The following is a 24,059-nucleotide window of genomic DNA, read 5'->3' as shown; positions in this document are numbered from 1 at the left end:
ACTGCTGCACGGGGGAGGGTAAAACACCGTGAATCTCAAGCCACAGTTTCCTTCTCCTCCTTGCAGCAGGGGTGGCTTTGTGGGGAGAGGGCTGGTGCCCCCTACCCTGGAAGAGAGCAGGGGGCAGCCCTGGATTCCTAGTGATTCTCTAAAGGCAAAAGCCGCTGATGCGGAGGATCTCTGCCTCCCGGCCTGGCCCAGCCTTACCGCCCCTGCACCCGTGGCACAGCCTGTGGCTTCTCTGAGCGGTGCTGCCCTCGGAGTCCCTCCCCGGTGCCAGTGTGCAGGAACTCGCTCCAGGGGCCCTGCTGGGCCTGCAGCCATCTACCCCCCTTCCCCACCCACGGACCTGGGGCTTCTGCAGGGGAGCGGGGAGCGCCGGTACCAAGTGATCGTCTCTGGCCTAACACCAGGGATTCATCTCCCTGCCGCTCCCAGAACGCACAGGGGAAACGAGAGCCAAGAAACAGGCCCTGGACTGGTTTATGAGCAGACAGCACCAGTTTCCTTCAGTCTGTGATAGCCGCGTAGGCTCATTCAGCAGCTCCAGGCTGTGTCGTCTTCCTGCGTCGGCCCCTAACGCTGGAGAAACCCAGCGGCACATTTCCTGCTCGAAACCTCCGGCAGCACGAATTGTTCACCCTGATCCTTTGCGCTGATCTGAGTTCAGCATCTCTCTCTCCTCTGCTCTGGTTTCAGATTTAAAGTGTTTGCTGACTACCAGGCCTACATGGAGTGTCAGGGCCGCGTTGACCAGTTGTACAGGGTAAGATAACCCTGCGGTGCAGCCAACGGGCGGATGGTCAGCAACATTGACAGTAAACGCGAGGCCTCGTCTCCACTCCTGGGTTTGCTGGCCAAGCTAAACCGGCGTAGCCCTGCTGGCAAACCCGCCTAGTACAGAGACAGCCTGGGCAGTACAGCGCACACAGGTTCAGCAAGTGAAATCAGCCAGCCCAGCACAAGTCCTTTTGTGCCGATAGAACTACATCCGCACTAGGGCTTTGCTGTCTTAGAAATGTCACCGAAACTTGTTGTACATAAGAACATGAGAACGGCCACACTGGGTCAGACCAAAGGTCCATCCAGCCCAGTATCCTGTCTGCCGACAGTGGCCAATGCCAGGTGCCCCAGAGGGAATGAACAGAACAGGGAATAATCAAGTGATCCATCCCGTCGCTCATTCCCAGCTTCTGACAAAAAGTACTGGTAAAAGTTTCTAGTGCAGAGCTGTCCTCAACCACCGTCCTGCTCCTGGTGGAGACCCCATCCCTTGGATATTAAAAGTATGTCGGCCAGAAGGCTAGTAAATGTACGCGAGAACAGACCTGCACTGGCCGGGCGCTGGATTAGATGACCTATCAGGCTTTTCCAGCTCTCGGTTCTGTTGCGTAAGGAATCCTGCTGCAGCAGCAGCAATAGGTGTGGTTGTGTTTTCACAAAGCAAAGTTAACACGAGCTGCCTGCCCCACGCTCTGACCCAGTCCATGCTAGTGCGGGGGGGTAGTCGGTACAGGGCTGTTATTCCAACAGGGAGCATAGAGTGACTGGGAGGGGACAGCCCAGAAGCAGCTCGCTCCTCTGTTGTAAGTCACACTCCGGAAGCTGTGACCCAGGAGGTTTCATGTTGCCTTTTCATCTTTGTTACAGAAGCCAAGAGAGTGGACTAAGAAGGTCATCAAGAACATTGCTTCTTCGGGGAAGTTTTCCAGTGACAGGACGATCACCGAGTATGCCAGAGAAATCTGGGGTGTGGAGCCATCAGCTGAGAAGATCCCCCCACCTAACATCCCCAGGGAATAAGCTGGGCACTAAATGTGTGTCTGGTTGATCCAGGCTTAAGGTGCTTCTGGTTTCCAGCTCGGTTTGCACAGATGAACTTACACTAGTTGAGGGTCTGGAATCTATAAAATAGGGCATTGGCCAGGGAGAAGAGGGGGCTTTTAATAAGAGCAGCGTGGGAGATGTTGGCCAAAGCCTTGTGTGTGAAAACAAGTAAAACAAAAAGAGCAGCAGGAAACCTGGTTAGAACTAAGGCTATTCTGTGTGTTACTCATTTAACCAACTTGCATGTCCTGTACTGTGTTGAGTGAGCTAATGGCTGCATAGGCTTCCTGAAGCTACATCCCATGCTAGGCCAAGCACCTAGTGAAATTCTTGTTTTCCCCTTCCGTCAAAAGGCTGCGCTAGTCTCTGTAGAGGGGGTGATCTCTGAACACCCTGCTCAGGTGATCTGCCAGCGTGGTCTGAGCCTACCCATGCCTCCCACCCTGCCAGTCACTGCTAGGGGCCTCCCCCAGGTTCTTACACCTTCCAGCCACGGTCAGAGCTGGGACACAGGTTAGGTGAAGCAGGAGTGGAGCCAAAACACCTCATTTTCCCTATTAACGTTTTATGGCTAAAGGTAAATGACCCCACCCTCGCGAGGTGGCTAGTTTTGCTGCATTGGTTGAAATAGGATTAAACTCCACTAGCCAGCCGGCCTGTTTTAATGATCACAAAATAAGATTTATTTATTTTTAAACTGCCAAGTAGGAAACGTGCAGAAGGAGCTGACAGGCTCTGTGAGCATAGCCGGGGGCTTTTGGAGCACACCTGAGCCCTAACCTTATGGTTGCGTCTGTACCTAGCAGCCCCGGGTGAGCTGGAGGACGGGGTGTGTGAGATTCATGCTGAAAAGGGGCAGCTAATGGACTTCAGCCACGATTGAAACCAGCCTCTTTCCTTACCAGGTGGGGCCAGGGATTTTGGGAGTTCGTTCTAAAGACCACACCTAATTTGAATTAAAAAGCAGCTTGCAGACATCAATTCAATATGGAGGCGCCTCCTGGAGTGGTTATGGGTCCCTGTCTAAGGCACCCTCTTGCTCCAAGTTGTGTTTATAGAGCTGCTATGAAGGCATGAGAGATTGTTTTAGCCTTCATCTAGCATGGGCAAAAGCAGAACCGCTGTACCCGCTGAGCAGGGCGATGTACAGGACACTGCAAACCTGCCGAAACGCTTCCTAAAGAATTTTGGTTTAGTGAGGTCAAGCCCCCTGGAGCTGGGCCTGGCTTGCGCTTTCTTCAGAGCATGGGCCTTGTCTGTGTTACAAATACTTGTAAGCACCAGCCTGTAAACACTGTGCTTGTGTGAGAGCAGGGGGCTGGATGGCTGCTGAGGCGTGTGGGCCACAAGCATGGCCTTGTGCACAGGGGGAAGAGGAGCCTGTCACCTTAACACTCCCCCCCTGCCCAAGCCAGCCTGAACCCAACACCCCTGTTTTTATTGTTGGTACAGTTTTGTTGGCCCTGCAGTCAGGGACAAAGACTTACCGTCACTTTCCCTCTGGCAAAGGGCCCTGCATTTACTGTGCTAGCCAAGGGCCCTCGCTGGCCCCACTGACCCATTCCTGCACAGAACTGCTCCATCTCCTTTTCTACCCCAGTCAGGCTAAGCTGTCTGTGTGACCTAGCCCCAGAAAGAGCCACTGCCCGCCCTGTGGCATTGGCTACTGACCAGACCACCGCCATCAAGGAAAAAGGCCCAAAGCTAGACCATCAGCTAGCAGGCAAGTCACTGCCCCCCAAGCCCTTCAGTCTGCTCACAGAGCTACAAGGCAGGGCCAGGACCATGTAGCCCACGGCAGCCTGGCAGCCAGCAACCCCCTGCTACAGGGACTGTGACAGCCCCAGCGCTCTCAGTGGCTGCCCCCAGTGTCTGAGAGGGGAAAAGACCTGGAAAGGTACAGACAGGATCTATGGCAAGGGGCCTCCGCAGCCCAGGGCAGGACCCTGGAAGGGCCTGAGAATTAACATCCCAGGGCCCTGGAGAGCCTACCAGCCACAGCTGGGCTCAGTCACTGCCCATATGGTGCTGGAACTTGAAGCTCCTAGTGTTGGAAGAGCCAGTTTCCGGCATAGTCTCCCTCGGCCCAGCTCACACAGAGCAAGCCCGTCAACACCGAGCGGTCTGATACAATGATTGCATTGTCCTCACCCAGCCTCCCACCTGTGCATTTTCTTAGTCCGAAGAGTGGAGTCAGGAAAAGCACAGACATTAGGAACCTAAATACAAGTGAGGATCTGGGCCCAAGAGCCGACAGCCAAATACAGAATTGCTGGGAAATATCATTGGCCACAGCACACTTGAAATTAAGTCATTGTGTCCTGGCTCACCCGCCTCTGCTGTGTACATTGGTGTGTTAACTTACATCATGTCTTTATGCCCATGAGCAACGAAAGGGACTAAGCCTGTCACTTCTCAGCTGGGAAGTGGATACACTTCCTGTGTACAGAAAAGGTGTGCATTGAAATCAAGTACAGCCCTGTTATGTCAATGATCAGAAAGACCAACCCCTAAGTCCACTTAATGATTTTTAACTGTAGTGTTGGTGCAGCCATGTTAGACCCAGGATTGTGGAGAGACATGGTGGGTGAGGTAACAGCTTTTAATGGATCAACTTCTGGGGTGAGAGACATGAGCTTTTGAGCTACACAGGGGCTGGAGAAGACCGGAAGAGCTCTGTATAGCATTATCTCACTCACCTTGTGTCGCTAGAATTTTTAAACGCTGTCAAATTTCTTGAATATACAACAATACTTCTGCTAAAGAATGTACTGTACTTCATCTGCATGCAGCTGCTGATCTACAGCCAGTGTGTTTTGTGTTGACCTAGCCTAGGAGGAATACTTGCTGGATTGTCAATGTGTTACTGACATTTCATAGTCTGTGTTCCATGAACTGGGCTATTTGAACTGTAACAGTAGAACAGAGTTGCTATCTCGGAAATCAACTCGTACCGAGCAGGAAAGTGGAAGGTTTTGAACTTCGAGCATCCCAGTTGCTTCTGTTTCTGCCTCTAATGGGACATGGAAATAGATTTAGTGCATTGTTTCAACATGTTGGCATGAAGTATGGATATTAATCTGTGTAGTGAATCAGTGTTCCTCACCTGTGCATTGGAAACTGATTAAAACAATCAGAATGCCCAGCTGGTTTGTGTTCAAATCCTTGGTTTCTAGTACTTAGTCTCACAATAATATAAATCTCAGAAATTGACTAGGCTCAGCAAGTTAAGTCACCCATGATGCTGCTTTCCCTCCCCCATCCCTTTAGCATGGCACCCTGCAGAAGCCATTTCTGGCTATACACCACATCTCCGGTATGCCAATGACATGGTCTAACAAGCTCTGGTGCCAACACATACTAGTGACAAGCTCAGCAACCCCCGGCAGGCTGGGAATTCAGCAGGGTATTAATTAAGCCATGCCACTCCTGCAGCAAAGCACCTGTGAGGCAGGGCTGAGGGGCAATATGGAAAACAGCTCAGCATGGATGACGGCCTCCTTCCCACTGCGTTCTTAGGGTATGAAGAATAATGCGCTATAGAAATAGGCAAGAAACATGATAGAAGCTGCTAAAGCTGAAAGTCACTCAGGAGACCAAAGATCCAGATCCACCCAAAGGAGTAAGTGTGGTCACAATGGGTCCCAGGGAGGGGTGCAGAACACAGCCCCACCAGGCCCAAAGGTTCACACCCCCAACTGGGCAGCCAATGCAAAGAGTTCTCACCCCTTCATCAACACAGGCCCCCTCAGTGCTTACTTTGGTCCCACCAGCCTTCGTGTCTATGCTGTCGGCTTTGGCCAAAGACTGCTGGCTGGATGAGCTGCCACCCTCCCTCTCATCCCTATCCCACACATTTACTGGGGCCTAGAACCACAGAACCGTGGCGAGAACAGGAACTAGGTTCAGTGGGGAAGTACTGTGCCCACAGGTGGTGTTCTATTAACTTCTGCTGCACATGCATTGTATAGTTACAGGTTGTTGCGTAAGCCATCACAGCCCCTCTTTTACCCCTATGACATTCATTGGCACAGCCTAGCACTTCTCCCCCTTTGATCAGACACCAGGAACCTCACCTGACAACAAGAAAAAGTTCCAATGACTGCCTATCCCGTGAAAAGAAGGTGTTGCAACGTGTGTCTCCCCCCGCCCCATGGAGAACAGATGGCATAGCCCATTCTGATATCTCCAGCACTACTTGTCATCAGAGGAGCACCGAGTACCTTCAGAAGCAAAGAACAAGTTCGGGACCCCAGAAGTAACTCAGAGATACTTGGAGGTACAGTTTTCCCTTGGAAACTCACACTGATGGATCCGAGGTTTGCCAACTCCAAGGCAGGCATTCAATTCTGCCTCAAGCTCAGCTCTCTCCTTTCTTCAAAGTTAAAAACAAGACAAATTAGTCAGTGGCGTGATCAGAAGTCAATCATTTTATTAAAGCTACACACTTTTAGATAAACATTTCAATCTTAATGCACATCACTGGCCTAATTAACTGGAACGTATGTTGAAATAAACTGCACTGGTTCATGCTTTGGAATCTAATTTGTGTCACATGGGAAGAGAGTCAACATTTTCATTGACGTTTATACTTTAACATGAGTCAGATGACAGCAGCAGCATTAGATGGAATGTAGAGATTGAATTGCAAAGAGCCAAATAGTGTTTCTGTCCTGTCAATGCAATAAATATCAAGAAGTGCATAAAACAGAATTTAAATGTCACGGTTAGCTCAGAAGTGTTATGGGTCAAAACCTTAGTATAACCACACTACGGCAGACAATCTACTGTCCGCTTTGTAACTATTATGAGCCTGTAGCTATAACTTGGATGCATGCTGAACTGGTTACACTACGCCTTATACAACTGCGTAAGAGAACAGACCCCTTCAGGCTGTAAGGTTCACCTCTGAACACTAGGAACTAAAACTATTACACCGAGTATTACGTGGAATGTTTTGTTAGGGCCAGTTCAAACAAGTCTAGAGTACCCTGAAAAGCCCCAGCTTACTGGGTTCTCCAGCTCCAGTTCCCATTGTCCAGTACGTGACATTCTCCCACCCCCATGCTAGTGGGGGTGGGGGTGCGGGCGGGGAGGTGCGTGTCCTGAACCAGGAATTGTTTTGTGGGAGCAGTCAGGGAAGGAGGCACAGCAGAACAGGGACACCTGTAATGTGCCTCACTAAGGGTCATGATAAAGGGATGCACAGCCAGCAGCCCAACTTTCCACCACAGAGCAGCTGGTGCATCACCTCCCGCTGTACAAGGAGGAAGCTTCCACTGAGCATCTCCCCCAGTGGAGTGGGGACCTATGAATCTACAGCCTCCCAGGATGGCCTGAACCAGCCCTGGCCAGCCACCCATCCAGGGCAGCACACGTTGCTATGAGGAAAGAGGGACTGAGGCCACAGATGACCCAGGTGTACTCCGTGTGAACAGGAGAGCTGAGTCTTTGCCCAAGGCATGGAAAACAGAGGGTGGGGTGTCAAGAAAAAAAACAGAACCACAGTTTATTTGCATTAGTAACTATCTACTGCTGCTTGCTTTTAGCTATGCAGGAATTGCTCTGCCTAAGGAACTGACAAGTTCACCTCTCCCTTTGTGCCTGACAACTGGAGCTAAAACATGTACGTGAGTGTTTGAGGAGGAAAAAAACGCAAGTTTCTTAAGGATCTCTGTCCTCTCATCCCCGAGAAAGTGCTTGTGTCTCTTTATGCTTAAAGAAGAATGGAAGACATTTATTGTTTAAATAAATTCCTACATATTCTAGGCCCATATGATTCAGAGAGGGGGAAAGCTCAGACAAATTTAAAAAAACTTTCCCTAAAATAAAATCCCATCTGTTGAAGTCACTTCAGATACCAGTACTCCTACCAAAGGTAGATGGGAAGGGGAAAGGAACACTCCAGAGGTGTGCATGTATGGAGCAGGAATGATACTCAGAAAGAAGGACATGGGGGGAGAATGGAAACGTGTTACAACATCCCCATTGCATTAAATATGTGTGTCTTACGTCTTTAAAAACATCCTTTTGATTTCAAAATGCGTTTGTCTTGCAAGTACCCTTACGCTTTTGCAGTACACATCAAATTAAAAGTTAACTGATTTCAATAAAACATCACTATTCCCCATGATCTTCAGCACTTTCCTGATTATAACCATTGAGAGAAAATGATGAACTAAATCTATATTTTCTATAAAGGAAACACCCTGGAACTGAAGCAAGACAGCTGCAATATTTAAAGATGGTCACAGCCACCATTTTGTGGGTAAATCACAGTCCATTTGTGATCCAAAATGTTACGCTGTTTTTAAATGTAAAAGAAGTGCCATTTGTCCTAATACATGTTTTCTAGGAACCTCTGTTCTTTTAATTATTATGCTGCATTGGTAGCTCTTTGTTGTGCTCAAGTTTTGAATGGGTTGGCATTGGTGCATGGGTTTGTTTGTTTTTCTGTCCATGTTAAAACAGAAGCCAGCTAACTTCATTTCTTTCTCCTCCTCCTGTCTTAGACACCGATGTGGGAGTCTGGGTTTCCAAGGGTATGCATCAGGACAAATGAAGGATTTCCTGGCTTAGCCAGTGCCAGGCGCTAAAGAATGACAGACTGACCCAAAGAAAACAAAAAAACCAAAAAGAAGAACCTTAATGCTATCAAGCAGCCAGTCTTCAGTGATGATGTGCATGTTCAGATTTTCCCAGGAATTCCCTACGAAAGAAAACAAGAAACCGACAGTGACTAATCCACTCTGCCACTTTCCAAAACCAGGTCACGCTCCTCTCAGGTCTGAGGCACAGCCCATTAAAATCAAGGCGTCTGACTATGCTGCCGGCGAAGGTGTGATTGTAGCACAGGTAGGCATACTTGGGGGAGTTTCAGTCTAGCAAGCACGGATAACAGCAGCAGTGTAGATGTGGTGGCACGGGCGTCAGCATAGGCTGCGTGCCTGACTACGTATCCAGGCTTCCTGGAGGGCTTGTATGCTGGTTGCTAGCCCATGCCACCACAACTTCACTGCTATTGTTGCACGTGGTAGCTAGATTAAAGCTGTGCCGTACTACAGTCACACTCAGGCAGCAGTGTAGACATTCCCAAAAGGGAGTCTTTGCAATGACTTCAAAGGGAGCACAGAGCGCTCCCGTTACAGCAAACAGGAACCCCCAAGGTCTATCGAGAGCATCTGCCCTCCTTTGTATGATCTGACCTGCTGATAAAATACCATGAGCAGCTCTGCAGGGGAAAGCTCACTCTGGCTCTGGAAGCCTGATTTCCCAATGGGATAGTCACTGCTGACTATGAATGCCCCAACGGTTAAGAGGGAGCTGGGCACAGGGCAACAGAGGTGACATCTTAAATGCCCTACACTTCGGCATTTCCACTGAACGAATGGTTCCCTACCTCTCCATAACTGTTGTTCTTCTAGCTGCATTGCACATGCTGATTGCGCTGTAGGTGTCTGTGTGCTCTACTGCACAGCGTTAGAGTTTTTCCCCTTAGAGCACCCATTGGGGAGTAGGAGCATTCGCTGTTGCCTTGCTCGCCACATGCAGGCATAAAGGGCCTAGCCACTCTGACTCCCCGAAGTTCCCTCCTATGGGCAAGACTGCGGCAGAGAGGGGAAGGAGAGCGGGTTGTAGAATGGACATGTGCAACACATCTCAAAGAGCAACAGTTACGGACAGGTTAGTAACCCTTTTTAATTCTTGGAGTAATCGCACATATCCATTCCACCCACGAGCAGTCCCAACTGGAGATGGGTTCGGAGTCTATTTGAACGGGCTGGAGGACCACTCATCCAAGCTTAGCTTCGCCTCTACATTGTTGAGAGAGGGTGTAGTGGGGGGCAGACATGACAGGATGACCAGGTTGCTGCTTTGCAAATGTCTAATATGGCTTGTGAGCCAGAAATGCCGCAGAGGTTACTCGGGATCTACCTGAATGACTCAGTGCTCTATCCAGCGGATTCACATTAGCCAGCTGGTAACAGGTGAATAAAACCTGATGTCAAAATCCTTTGTGTGGAAACACACCTGCCCTTCGCTCTGTCCCAAATGCAATGAACAAATTGAAATGAAGACTTGAAATATGTAGTCCATTCCAGATAAAATGCTGAAGCTCTTCTGATGGCTACAGTGTGTAGTCTCTCCTCCCCTTTACTACCGTGAGGATTTGGGGAAAAGATCAGTAGGAAAATTGCTTGGCTGACATAAAAAGTGGAGACCACTTGCATAAGAAAACTTGGATGGGGAGGATCAAGGTAGACATATATGGAGGTTCTGATACCAGTGCCCTCACTCCACCCCTCTCCTGATTGATGATGTGGCTACTAGAAACACTACTTTCATTAAAGTCTTATGGCCATTTGGTTGGAAGCGGGTATCCACAGGTGGGTGAAATGCTGATATAACCACTAGGGGTACCCTGACTGCGCTAAACAGCCCACCATACAGAAGATATTCTTGCTTCTATTCAGCATGTGCTAGACTAGGGGAGACCCCTTTCAGCCTTGACCAGATGGAAAACCTCTTCCATTTGACAAGGCAAGTTGTCCTAGTTGATGGTTTTCTACAACTGAGTAGCACCTCCTGCACCGCTCTAGAACAGGACTCCCCGCCGATGAAGGGCCTGAAGATTAGGATGGAGGAGGCAGCTGTGAGTCTGTGAAATTAGGTCTATGTAAATCAGGAGTGAGAATGGCAGACTGACTGTGAAAACTAGTGCTGACGGGGCCGCACCGGGGCAATCACTATAAGCTCCTCCTGGTACTGAGACTGAAACAAAAGCAGGCAACTGACATACTCCTGATGACAGGACCGCCTAGGTTGGACACACAGGAGCCCACTTCAGAGTCTGATGAAGCAGAAGCCTCTTCTTGTGAGCAAGGTGGTGCTGTACCTGTCAGGGACTGGTGAGGAAGGTTCAGACTCTGAAGAAAGGGGAGCTGGAATCTGTGGCTTCCCCCTAGGTAGCACCACATTAATTGGTACCTTGTTGGCCGAATCCAATGGAACTGTCTGGTGCAGAGGGGAAGGCGCTGATGACGGTATTTTGGATGCCGGTGCTGGGTGACTCCAAGAGGTTTAACAACTCTCTTGCAGCCTCAAACACCTCAGGAGTAGATGGTACTGGGGCATGAGGAGACGCCAAGAAAGGGGCTTCAGGAGCTGGTCTCGAGCCCTGCACTGGGCTCTGGAGTCAATGAACTCCTCTGTTTAGAGGTGTGCTCTGCAGAGTGCTTCCCCTCTCAGCACCCTCCTGCGTCTTTAGAACAGCTCCACCTCTTTCGACAATCTGGTACCGAGTCTGATTTCCAATGCCTCTTCTTCGGTACTGGCGACACCGATCTGCCTCTTGGTAACAGTACCACCAGAGGTACATACTGATGCTCGGTGCCCGGACCAAGGCAGATGGCTCAGATGGAGGAGGTAGCACCAATTCCAGCAGCAGATATTTTAACGTGCCTGTCCTGTCCTTTTTAGAACAAGGTTTAAAACCCTTACAAATGACACATTTGTCGCTCACAAGCCCCCCGCAAGCACTTAAGGCAGCTGGGGTGAGGGTCACTATTGGGCATTGCCTCCCCATAAGAGTGGCAGGGCTTGAAACCCGGAAAGCTTGGCATATCTCCAGTGCCGGGTCCGGGACCGAGACCCGGCACCAGAGCCACACAAAACACCAAAACTATTTTAACTAGTCCATCAGGTAACTCACCAATACACTACACTAACTAGACAGGAACTAGATACAGGATTTGACTAAAGACTTGCAGAAGCAAGGACAGGGAGCTCCAACAACCATCACAGAGGGTAGGAAGGAACTTAGGAGTGTCAGGTGGCTCGGCCCTTTATGCCTGTGCGTGGTGAGCGAGGCAGCAGGGGACGCTCCTGCTGCCCCGATGGGTACTGCTAAGGGAAAAAACTCTCCATCAACCGTGCACTGGAGGGCACAAACACCTACAGTGGAATGCACATGCCCAATCACTGGAAGAAGAACTACAGCTATCGCAAGCTTGTCCGTAGTGGTTTACGTCGCATATATGCAGCCTAAACCCAAGACAATGATTTACAGTGTTATGTCGTCTGCAGCTGCAGTGGCAGCTGGCAGCACAAACAGCCCTGCCACATTATGGTGGGCTGCACCCAGAAGTGACCTGGGGAGGGTGGGGGAGGGCTACCAGCTCTCCCCATCGAGCGCCTGTGCAGGGGAGGCAGAGTTTAGACCTTAGTCTCATCCAGAAATAGACGCAAGCAAAAACTTTTGAACTTGGTATCTAAATGCAGGCACCCAAAGGAGTGGTCTGATTTTCCAAGGTACTGGGCACCTGCAGCTCCATTAAAGTCAACAGGAGTCGGGGGTGCTCAAAACCTCAAAGTCAGGCCATTGTGCAGGGGACTCTATGGATTTAGGTGCCTACCTTTAGATGCCCAGCTTTGAAAAATCTGCCTTGGGCCTCGTCTACGCTAAAGGGAAAAGTCGATCTAAGCTACGCAATTTGAGTTACATGAATAGTGTTAACTCAAATCGACGTAGCTTAGATCTACTTACTGCGGGGTACACACTATGCGACGGGATGGGAGACTCTCTCCCATCGACTCCCCTTACTCTTCTCGATCCACTGGAGTACAGGAGTCAACGGGAGAACGATCGGTGATCGATTTAGCGGGTCTTCCTGCTAAATCGACCGCTGATGGATCAAGCGCCGCAGTGTGGCTCCTCCAGTAAGTGTAGACAAGCCCTTGGAGACCCTACAGGAAGAGTCTGGGACAGAGGTGGCTGGTGGGCTGAGTGCAGGAGTGGGAATCATGAACTCCTGACTTCTAAACCAGGTTCATACACTGGCAGCAAGTCACTTCACAGCTCTGACTCCATTCCCCCAATGCATAATGAGGGCAATACAAGTTCTCCATCTCCTCACATAGATACACATACAATACACAGTTATCAATGATATACCTACAGATTTGCAAGTTGATTTTTGGAGCCTATATTTTGGAAACATAGCCAAGGTTATGAGGAATATTTACATATTACTTTGAAGATGAAAATCAGTAAATGCCAAGTATTACTATAAAGGTTTCTAGCATTCAGTGTGTACGGATTCATTTATGGTCACAAAGAAATTTGGGGGGGGGGGGGCGCAAAACTAAACATGGATCCCAGCAAATATCGACCGTAGACTGTCTATAACTAGAACAGGTTCCATATTGCAAGTCAGCTCAGAGCAGCCTTGATCTAACAAGCTTCATCCATCTGTTCCCTACTCACTGCGACCCTTCAGTAATGATGCCGATTTAATACATTTAACATGATCCTGTTTATTACCGCAGTATTCGAGGTAGCTCTGGACTCCTGTATATGTACTTATGCCTGTAGCCGAGGTCTCTGTGAAATGGAACAAACTGTACTTTGTAGTCACGGAAACTCCGAGATGGTGCAGCAATGTTATAAAGCTGTAGAAAGGATAAAAAAAAGTGAGTTACAAATCACAGCATTTCAAAATTGTGCGACAATGCTAGCCAGCTAAAAGTATACTTGCTGTATTGATACAATGGCCTTTATTTTATTAAGATACATAGTAATTTGGTGTACACCCTCCCACACACATGGACGGGAGGAGAGGGGGCATTTTGGTGGAAGTAAAAGGTTAATAGAGCATCCACTAAGAAGTGGGGGGTGAGAGAGAAGCACAAAGGGATATGTATCTACCACATATTTTGCAATGCAGAGAATCTCAGAGTTATGAGTTGACCAGGCAACCACACACTTCATTTGAAACTGGAAGTATGCAATCAGGAAACAGCAGAGACCAAAAAAAAACCCAAAACCCGCAAACAAATACAGTACAGTTTTGTGTTAAATAAACTACTAAAACAATAAATTAAAAAAAGATTTGACAAGGTAAGGAAATTCTTCTGTGCTTGTTTCATTTACATTAAGTGGTTAAAAGCAGCATTTTTCTTCTGCACAGTGAAGTTTCAAAACTGTACTAAGTCAATGTTCAGTTGTAAACTTTTGAAAGAACAACCAGAACGTTTCGTTCAGAGCTACGAATGTTCCCGAAGTGTTTGTAACTCTGCGGTTCTACTGTATCTCTGTGGCTCTCACTTTGCGTCTCCATTCTCAGAGCTCCCCTCAGAGGCGTAGCGAGCGCCCTCCGTACCCTCCGACCGGAGGGGGCCCCGCAAGGAAGGGGGCCCCTAAAAGTGTCAAAATAAATACCGCATTCCAGTTTCTGCATTGTAAGGGGCCCCGCCCGGACATATGTTCGGAGGGGGCCACCGTTCGGAGGGGGCCACGTTCTTTGTTGCTACGGCCCTGGCTCCCCTTTTACCTAATCATCTCTCCCCCCACCCACGATCTAATGGACAATGCAGTAACTCTCACAGCAAATATTCTGCTTACAAAGGAGAGTTAGTAGATTCAGTTGGACAAAACTGAGCTTTTGTAGGAGAGCTATTACATAACTAACTTTGCTGAAATCAGCCTGAAGTCCTGAATGAGATGAGCTGGCCGATTGCAGCTCAGGCCCCACTAATATCTCGTATGAATTTCAAACACCATAACTGTGCACACACAAACAAATCCCAAACCCCATTGGGCAATGGGATTAATTATAACCAGAGATCAAGTTCCCCTGCCTTCAGCTAACTAATTGAGCAGTAGGTTGATCAAGAACTGTTGCAATTAAGTTTCTATTTAGGTAAAATCTGCCCGGCACAGCTTGGTTAAAACAACTATTTAAAATGAATTTATTTAATAGCGTTTGATCCCTTGCATCCAGGAAGCTAAGGGGTATTCTGTCAATCTGTGCTCATTCTTTCTCATTCCCATTCTTGGGTTAGTAGAACAGTAACACTTTCCCCCTAACTTCTCCCACAAAACATTTTTTTTGGTAGGCTGATAAATTCTTCACACCCCTTTTCCTTAGCAAGTACCAGACATTTGAAGGGCTTGTTTCAATAGATAGATAAGATTTGCCACCCAACATCTCATCCCTTCAGCACCACTCACTTTATGCACCTCTGTCATTACTAAAGCTGCTAGTTCTTAACATCACATTGGTACCTTTTTCTGAACAGAATGGCATCATTTGTTTGGGTGTGTTGTTTAAGACACACTATTCCCTCCTATCAAATGGGCAACTTGAAGCAGATCTGCTACGATAGCTGAAGAAACGCACCTTCTTTCCAAGATGAAATGGTACAACAGGATCATCTTCAGCATGAAGAATAAGCAGCGAGCAGGAAATGTATTTTACACTGCAAAAAGGATTACAATTGTCACTAGGAATAAAAATAATCAAGTCAAGTTCTACGCTTACTCACTCTGCACATTCTGGTTACATTTTTGTAAAAGAGATGCTTTCTGAATACTTGTCATTTCTGAGTAATATTTTGCCTGTCTATAGACAAGCAGTTCTTTACTGTAGGCTGTTCTAGGAGTGGGAAATAATTAAGTTAGAGAAGCCAACAATTCCCATCTATCCTTGCCCTTTGAAAAACAATTTTAGCATCATTAAGCTAAGCTAAAGTCACAATAATCAAAACTACTAGCTTCATCAAATTCAACACTTGTCCCGTCAAATGCAAATAGAGCCAATTATCTTTGGCTTATTGTCCCTCTTCTCGAACACCCACCACTAATAAATAAGAGTCCCATTCATATTCTGCAAAGTTGGCAGAAGAAAATACAGCGCAGTGGATTGCTACAGGGTTTATTTTTAAAACAATAAAGAGTGAGCCCATCGTGTGTAATGAAACAACAAACTATTCCACTACACACTAATCGGAAAGTGTTTATTAGGGGACATTAGAGAGTTTTATGACCAACAAGTTTTGTAATTATATTTGGTGGAATTTCCAGGGAAGTTATGTGTAGCTTGTTTGTAACTATAATTAACCACATTTCAGATTTTGTTCAAAACACCAATTAATATGATCTAAGGAAAAAATGATTAATAAGACCACTGGAGAATCTATTTGCTAGGGAGCTCATCACCCCACAGTAAGGTCAATAAAAAGGTAGATTTCTTTTTTATGATTATAAAAGGAAATTGCTGTGCATTTTCAAAAAGTGCTCTTCTTACAAAGAAAGGGGAAGAACAGTCTACTGCAGCGGTTCTCAAACTTTAGCAACCTGAGGACCCCCATTTTGATTTAAATTTTTTCCACGGACCCTCAAGCCCCGCCCCCACTCCACCCCTTCCTTCAAGGCCCCACCCCGCCCCACCTCTTCCCCGCCTCTTTCTGCCCCCTCCCCTGAGTGCACCCACTCCCCGCTCCTCCCCCTCCCTCCCAGTACTTCCTGCACGGTGCTGAACAGCTGTTCCCCAGCTTGCAGGAGGCCCTGGGCGGGAGGGGGAGGAGTTGATTAGCAGGGCCAGCGGATCCTCTTGAATGCCCTCATGGACCCCCAGGGGTCCGCACACCCCAGTTGGAGAAACACTGGTTTATTGGCTAAGACAGAGGACCTGGATTCTATTCATGCTATGCCACAGATTTCTTGTGTGACCTTGGGCAAGTCACTTAACCTCTCTGTAGAGCAGCATGATCCTTCTCTACCAAGATGTTGAGAGATTTAATTCATTAAGGTTTGTAAAGTGCTTAGATTCTTTGATGGCAGACTCTATAAAAGTGGAAACTATTATTAGAGAAAGCCTGGATCATGTCAGTTTATAACAGCCAAATCTCCAACTATCTAACTCTCTGAATAGGATAGTTCTATTCAACGTATTAAATAGAGAAGTTTGTAAGAAACCAATAACAAAAAACAGTCATAGTTATAGACACCCATATAGTCTCTCACTTTTATGCAGTCCCTTTAACTAGCTAGTCAGTCTATTTCCTGTGCAAGGGAGAAACTGTTGGGTTTGAACAGCACCTAGAATACGATTAACTGCACTAAAAAATGAAAAAGCATCCAAGGAAAATGATACTGATAGTTGTGTGCTGGAGTTTCCTGAGACGGAGCCAGACACCCACACTTTTATACACCTATGTCGTACCCAAGGCCAGTTAGGGCTGTTGAAACCTCCTTAAGCAAGTTCTAGAAAGAACTAAAAAGAAGAGAGATTGCAATTTGGCATATATTCCCATGGCGTTGGCTTTATTCTAGTCAGGCTCATCTATGAGTATATGATTGAAAGGGCTTAGTTCAGATCACAGATGAGAGTCATTACTTACTTCTCATCATTTGCAAATTTAATTCCACTCATTGTGATGGTGTCAAGGAAGAACCAGTCAAATCCAGGGAAGTATCTATATATCTGAAGAAAAAAATTGTGTAAGTATATGAATAGACATATTCCACTGAACAGCAAGATAGACTCCTGCACGGAACATTCCCGCCCGGAATAAGAGAGCATTATACACTACCAGATATCACATTGGTTATTGGAGTACACGCAGCCAAACTAACAGGTACCGCTGCAGAGACACTTCACTGTTAGTCATTGTTTTGGCTACTAGTGCACAGTCATGGATGATTTTAATCACCAAGTTCTCCAAGCTAACATCAGCATTGCTGCTTGAGTCCTCTTGGATATCAGTCTGCTACTGTTTTACCCAGAATGTCACAAGAGCACCCACAGGCCTGGCCACATTGACACGGCCTGTGGGTTTGCTTATTTGTGTGTTGGTCACCTCTGTTGGGTGTCAGAGCAACTTCACCATCAACCCTGGGAAAACAGAAGTCTGGCTGCTAGGAAGAGACTGGGACCATAAGGAGGTTCACTCAGCCATCAGGTACCTGGCCTGCACAGGAGAGTCACTGGCAAGTAGTCAGGTTATGAGTTGTGGCAAAGCTTTCAACCCTGCTGTTTCCATGGAAACCCACATGGCTGCACCGTGGGTGAAGTGTGTCCAGTTGCACTCCCTGGGCAGGCCTGGTCCTGTGATGTACTTGTAACAGCTACACATGGCCTTGTGACCATGAGGTTTGGTAATTATTTTAGTCCAACCTTCAAACAGCTGTACACCTAAATGTACATGCTCCTTTGTGCACTCCTGACTTAGGAGTATAACACCGCTAATGGGCAGATGCCAGCTGGGTCTGTATGAACATGTGCGTGTACACAGCTCCATGCCTCAGGCAGAAGTGCACTCATTTGAAAGTCTTGGTCCATTTTAACTTCTTGGTCCAGCTTCTCCACCACATTCAACTGGCTCAGAACTGCACTGGTTGGCTATGAAATGGAATAGCGCTGCTTTAAAAGGCCTAAATGGGGTGTACCCTGGCTGTATTTGATCCTCCTTTGAGCCTCCTCTGAGTGGTATCTGCACTCACATGCTACTCACTGTGAGTGTGCCAGTCATGCCTTATGTCAGCAAGGGACCATGCCTTTGCACTGGTTAACCCTGTGGTGGGGAACACACTCCCCACTGACATAGCCAAATCGGTCTGTATTTCTCACCCCTGGATTTATGACTTTTCATTCCCAATTTTCCTTTTCTTGTGCCAGATCCAAATATGGTTGTTAATTATACTTAATTTCATTTGTAGCGTGCATTTCTACAAAGGCATTTCGTGCCCTACATATCTTAATAACAAACACTGGCAATCACTGGGGGGCTTACATAACTCACTCAGCTATGTGCCATTACTGCCCACAAGGAATTTTTAAATGTGTTAGTTTTTGTGACTAAAATTACAAGGTAATAAAAACCGAAGTCTGTACTTGCCACTGAAAACGGATGGCTTTTTGCCTCTTCCCGTATATTAGTAAATGGCGATTCCAGTACTAGGGCATCTGGAGGAGTTTCTGAAACAGGAGCACATAGCACAGCCTGTTAAAGCACTGAACTCAGGTGAGTTAAGACAAAGCAGAGCAAATAGATCAGAAGCAGAGCCACAGTGGGGCAATCTTTATATGCTAGAGACGCTACAAGACAGGGTAAATGCGCAAAGTGAGACAATATTCTCCTCTCAGATGGAGTGACACGAGTTACCCATTTCTTACTGGCTGAAAAGGTGTCTAAAATAATTACATGTGCCTCAGATCCTCCCTTGAACCCGAGTTAGGGCTGGAAAAGCGTGCAGCACAAATGTGCATACCGAGGTCATGGTCAAGCTCATGAAGTCATTTTAAAGAGCTGTGATGAATATTGGAAAGTTCTACAGTTGCACTTTTGGAATGGCGTGGAAGGGGTGTCTAAGGTAATTCAATCCTTATAAAAGATGCCAAACCAAAAACTAAAATACTCCATCTAGCCATAAGACAGTGAAAGTTCTGAATAAAATAAAATAATTTTTGGTAATATAACCACCGAAGTAGCGTGCCAAAACTCACACTGAGGGATGCCCTGGTTTGCATTGGGAAAGGCTTACATAATACTAAGAGATACGTTTTGGGGAATTATGTTCCAAAGAAGAGCAGACTATACAAAAGCATAAGATAAAATTACTTTTGCAGTAAAGTCAGACCAAGGTAACCGAGCAGCAGTTAGGGCCATAAGTGCAACTTGTGCCACACAGCGAGTGCCCCTCTCTCATTAGCCTTACCTCTTTCACAAAGACGCCTCACTAAATTTGTTGCAACTCTAAAAGAAAAAAAAATACATTTCGTGTTAATTCAAGTGTTTTCGTCACTCACTGCTAAAGAACAGCAGCAACTCAAAGCGATAACATCACATACTGTCCCTTGGAAGATCCAGCTCTGAGACTGATCTCAAGACAGCTGCACTCCAAGCCAGTGTCAGGGCTGGAAGTGTAGGCAACAGGGAAAGCCAGCGAGTGGCTCAACTGACTGATGTTTTGCAGCAATTCTTAACACTCGGATACTGGACAGCCTTTCAGAGGGCTTAAAGAGCACCTCAAAATACTTCCTCCTCTTCCCTACGTCTCTGTTTTATATGACTGGAGATTAAAGAAGCTGCTATTCAGCCAAACTCCATTTCCTCGGGTATAGAGATAGCTGAGAGATGAGTCACATTCAATGAGAGATGCAGGATTTTTCTTAGGTTCAGACATAGAAACTGCCTTCCCTAGTTCCTCATGCTTAAGGCTTCGAGTCTTTCACGGAGGTCACAGATTCTGTGACTTTCTGGGACCTCCGTGACTTCTGCAGCTGCAGCGGCTGGTGTGGCTGACTTCAGGACTGCCTGAGCAGCTGGGGCGGCCCTAGGGCCAGCCACACCGGCCACTGCTCCGGTGGCCCCAGGCAACTCGTCCTGGGCACTGTCTGGGAGCAGCGGTGGCGGGGCCCCGGGCCGCCCCTCGACCTGGAGTAACAGCGTCCACTGGAGCACACCCCCTATCCCGCCCCAGCACTTAAGATTTAGTTAGGGGTATTGTTAGTAAAAGTCACGGCAGGTCACTGGCCGTGATTTTTTGGTTATTTCCCATGACTTGTCCGGGATTTTTACTAAAACTACCCGTGACTAAATCATAGCCTTACTCATGTTCCACACACTCTCCAAACATGACCAGGATTCCCGCACTGAAACCTTCCAGCAGACCCCCCATCCCCCTCTTTTCACACATTGCTCCGCTTCCACAGGCTCTCCAGTCCTTTCACTGCCCACAATCTCTCCTGCGCTGAGGTCACCAGTCTCTCTGCTGCCCCCATCGCCGCCGAGCTCCAGACACACCCACGCTGGAATAGGTAACTGTGCTCTGGGATGCACAGCTCAAGAGCATGCACATTTCAGCTCACCAGGCAAGCTGAGACTTTGGGCCTTGTCTTCACCGCTATAAAAGCACTGGGCCTGACCTTACCTAGTTTACCTCATAATCTTCATTGTGTGTTTGTCATGGGACAGCTCATGCACATTAGTTATCGCAAGGTAAACCACACACCTTTTTCAGCAGTGCAGACAAGGCCCTAAGGGAGAACTGTGGGGTGAGTGGAGGGAGAGACGATGGAAGCTTACAAATTTCAGATAAATAAACGCTTACCATTTAATATTCACACGTCACTGTTACCCATATGATCTGTGCAACAGCAGACATTCCAGCAATACAGAATTTGAGCGTGCCAATTATTTATAAAAATACAGCCGTTTATTAATTAAAGGCAGCACATTTTCAAAGACAGGAGAGATAGACAGAAAAATCTGAAGTGACAACTGCATTTTACTGTACGGGCAGGGTTCTGGCAGGGTGTTTTGAAAAAAATTCCCTCCCCCTTCCCCTTTTAAGGCCAGACATTTATTCTCTCTTGCAAATATAAAATATCCCGGTACTTCCCTTGCAGGCTTTGCCTATCAAACTACACACTATGATAGTCTAATGTCTACAATGGTGACAGATCTAGGAACACAAAATCTGATAGTGTCCCCATTCCTGTGGGGGTAATTCCTCCTTTCAGTTCTGGGAAGAGCTCTGCAATGTCATTAACAAAAGTCAGTTCTCTCCAGAATTCACTCAGTTCCGAAGTGCCACAAGTTAAATTTGCAGGCAGCTTAATACAGTGTTTCCCAAATGGTGGGTCCTGACCCACAAGTGGGTTACAGGAAGGTTCTAGATGGGTTGCCATGTCCGGGGCCGGATTAACCCATCACTGGGCCCTGGCCTACGCGCACGCCCGATTCTCCCAGCCCAGCTCTCATGGGAGGGTGTGAGAACGAGCCTGCCCCACACTCACCCCTTAGAAGTGGCTTGTGTCCTGCGGGGCTGGGCCCAGTTCCCTGGTAAGGGTATCATGGTCTGGCGCACAGGGTCGCAGCACCACTCAGGTTTGGCCTGGCCTCCCCATGACAGAAGAGCAGCCACACCAAACTTCAGTGGCACTGTGACCATAAGTATTGGGTCACAATGCCACTCACTCACATTTGGCCTGGCTGCTCTTCTGTCTTTATGGAGAGGTGGCTAGGCCAAACATGGGTGTTGCTGCGACCCCATGCACTGGGGTACAATGCTCAGACGGGCGCAGCCTGTGGGACAGGAGCCATGCTGAGGGGTGAGTGCAAGGCAGGCTCACTCTCCAACTCCCCCTCCCCTCCCTTCCCTGAGGGGTCTCCCCTGCCCGCAGACCAGCGTTAGTATCCTGGCGCCAGGGTGGAGGATGCATATATGCAATGGTGGTCACAAAAGACGACAAAAAGCAGTTGGTTTGGTTGCCTTATTAAGTCAGTGGTTCCAAAACTTTTTACTATGAACCAATAGCCAGACCTTGTCTTAAACTACTTCACAATCAGCATCCTGCCAATTAAGGCAATTCATCCAGTTTTGTTGCTGCGTCTAGCTTTTAAAGAATTTTTCATACTTCATTTCTACAAGTGAAATCACCATTTGAACGGCTTAATTGCCCCAGTGCTGATCTGTAAATCATGCATATGTGCAGTAAGTTAGTCTGAGAAATATTTTCCAGCTAAACAAAAATTTTACCCTTTCCAGAGTGTATAGGATGGAATCCAATGGGTATGGCTTTAAAAAACACACACTCAACACACTGGTATAAACGGGTGCATCTCCGCTGTTGTCCAGGGAACTGTGCCTGCTTACACCAGTGATGATTTTCCCCCACGATCTGCCCATTTTTTCTCTCATGACATGACGTAGTGCTGATCTTACTGCCTTCTAATTTCCAATCCCGCGCTCTGGAATTCTAGGATACACGTTCTAGTCACTATCCTATTTCTTAAATTAAAAAGAGCAAAGAAGAAATTATTTTGGAGTGATTAAATTCAGATACAGACACGAACCAGAATGGATTATAGCTACTATCCATAAATGGCACTACATTTGTCAAAGATCAACATAGACCTACTTTGATTATTCTAGAAAGCTGCCATCTGAATTGGAGGCTTACCCTGTGCCTAAGGAGTGCCCCCATATATAGACAGGATTGTCTCCACTTCTTGCTTTTATCCAGTCAAAAACGTGGAGTGCATCATAGGTCATTCCTCTCTCTGATGGAGTGCCCACAGAATCTCCCCACCCTGAAACACAAACATTTTAAGTCACACCTAAGCCATCCAGCAAAATAAGGCATTTCTTATGCCTTCATCAACAAGCTGCATGCCCACAACTGTGAAGGCATTTGAAACATGAGAATATTCCTGCTTGCTGTATTGTACCTGCACACCAAATTAAAGCTGGAATGAAAGAAAGACCGGCACAGCGCAGTGTCTCAGTGTATCTTGTCAAACTTCTACTGTTAGAACTTGGCTACTGCCAGTTGCCAAGCAGACTGTGGGTTTGGCAGACAATGAAAGCAAGAGCTGGTGCTCCTGTTGGAAGCTAATGTTCCAGTATCCTGCATTTCTGGTTCCACTATAGGCCAGTTCTTGCATGAAGAACGGGCCACTTTCAGGTCTTAAATGCCTCTCCTCAGATTCAGATTCCAAGGCCAGAAGGGACCACTGTGGTCATCTAGTCTAGACCTCCTGTATAACAGCCCAGAGAACTTCATCAAAATAATTCCTAGAGCAGAGCTTTTAGAAAAACATCCAATCTTGATTTTACAATGGTCAGTGATGGAGAATCCACCGGGACCCCTGGTAAGTTGTTCCAATGATTAATTTACTCTCACCATTAAAAAATTATGCCTCATTTCCACTCAATTTGTCTAGCTTCAACTTCCACCCATTGAATCATGTTAGACCTTTCTCTGCTAGATCAAAGAGACCATTATTCAATATTTGTTCCCCATTTAGATACTTATAGACTGTGATCAAGTCACCCCTTAACCGTCTCTTTGTTAATCTAAATAAATTGAGTTCCTTGAGTCCATTACTATAAAGCATGATTTCTAATCCTTTAATCATTCTCATGGCTCTTCTATGGATTCTCTCCTATTCATCAACATCCTTCTCAAATTGTGGGCACCAGAACTGGACACAGTATTGCAGCAGCAGTCAGACCAGTGCCAAATACAGAGGTAAAACACATCAGCAAGAGTAAGGAACAAAATTTCAAAACATTTGGATGCTTGATCTTTAAAGAGAGGGGGTACAAGCTGTGCAGTAGATTCTGATGAGACCTTGTCCAACAGCGTCGCTGCTGAGCTACAAGAAGTTGTTACTCAACAGGTGTTCGATATTGGTTCATAGATCAGAAAAATCAGTATAATCCGTGGCCGACTGTAAGTAGCATATTTATAAATATGGCTTGGGTCAAATCCATTAGCATCCCTCAACAAGCTAATGTAGGATTATACACCAACTCAGTCTAAGATGTTTACTTGGTTCTTTTGCGAGTTAAAATTAAAAAATCATGACAAGGAATTTTATGAGCTTTTGGAAAGACTTTTCTCTTTGAACAGCAGGTGTGAAATGCTTTGAAAGGGCAG

At 47.0% G+C, this 24,059-nt stretch overlaps 2 protein-coding genes across 3 annotated transcripts in view; one reads left to right on the top strand and one right to left on the bottom strand.

The window, feature by feature from the left end:
- PYGB (glycogen phosphorylase B) overlaps positions 1–5,245 on the top strand; it is a 38,988-nt gene extending 33,743 nt beyond the window's left edge. The window contains exons 19-20 of one of the 2 annotated variants that reach the window (XM_024213961.2): positions 700–766; positions 1,651–5,245. In XM_024213961.2, coding sequence (XP_024069729.1) covers positions 700–766; positions 1,651–1,803 — 220 coding nt within the window. In that variant the 3' untranslated portion in view covers positions 1,804–5,245. The remainder of the gene's footprint in view (positions 1–699; positions 767–1,650) is intronic. The other variant, XM_024213963.2, reaches the window with a different exon arrangement.
- A 993-nt stretch (positions 5,246–6,238) lies between these two features.
- Positions 6,239–24,059, bottom strand: part of ABHD12 (abhydrolase domain containing 12) — a 50,475-nt gene continuing 32,654 nt past the window's right edge. Inside the window, exons 7-13 of the mRNA XM_026657721.1 lie at positions 22,578–22,707; positions 19,328–19,365; positions 18,508–18,587; positions 17,011–17,093; positions 15,009–15,087; positions 13,151–13,278; positions 6,239–8,536 (exon numbers count right to left, since the gene is read on the bottom strand). Of these exons, the coding sequence (XP_026513506.1) occupies positions 8,497–8,536; positions 13,151–13,278; positions 15,009–15,087; positions 17,011–17,093; positions 18,508–18,587; positions 19,328–19,365; positions 22,578–22,707 (578 nt within the window). The 3' untranslated portion in view covers positions 6,239–8,496. The remainder of the gene's footprint in view (positions 8,537–13,150; positions 13,279–15,008; positions 15,088–17,010; positions 17,094–18,507; positions 18,588–19,327; positions 19,366–22,577; positions 22,708–24,059) is intronic.

This window comes from Terrapene carolina, unplaced genomic scaffold (assembly GCF_002925995.2).
Source record: "Terrapene carolina triunguis isolate 2854851 unplaced genomic scaffold, T_m_triunguis-2.0 Scaffold275, whole genome shotgun sequence".
In the NCBI taxonomy this organism is placed as follows: domain Eukaryota; kingdom Metazoa; phylum Chordata; order Testudines; family Emydidae; genus Terrapene; species Terrapene triunguis.
The sequence above is the reverse complement of the archived record's forward strand: the minus strand, read 5'-3'. Positions and strand labels throughout refer to the sequence as shown.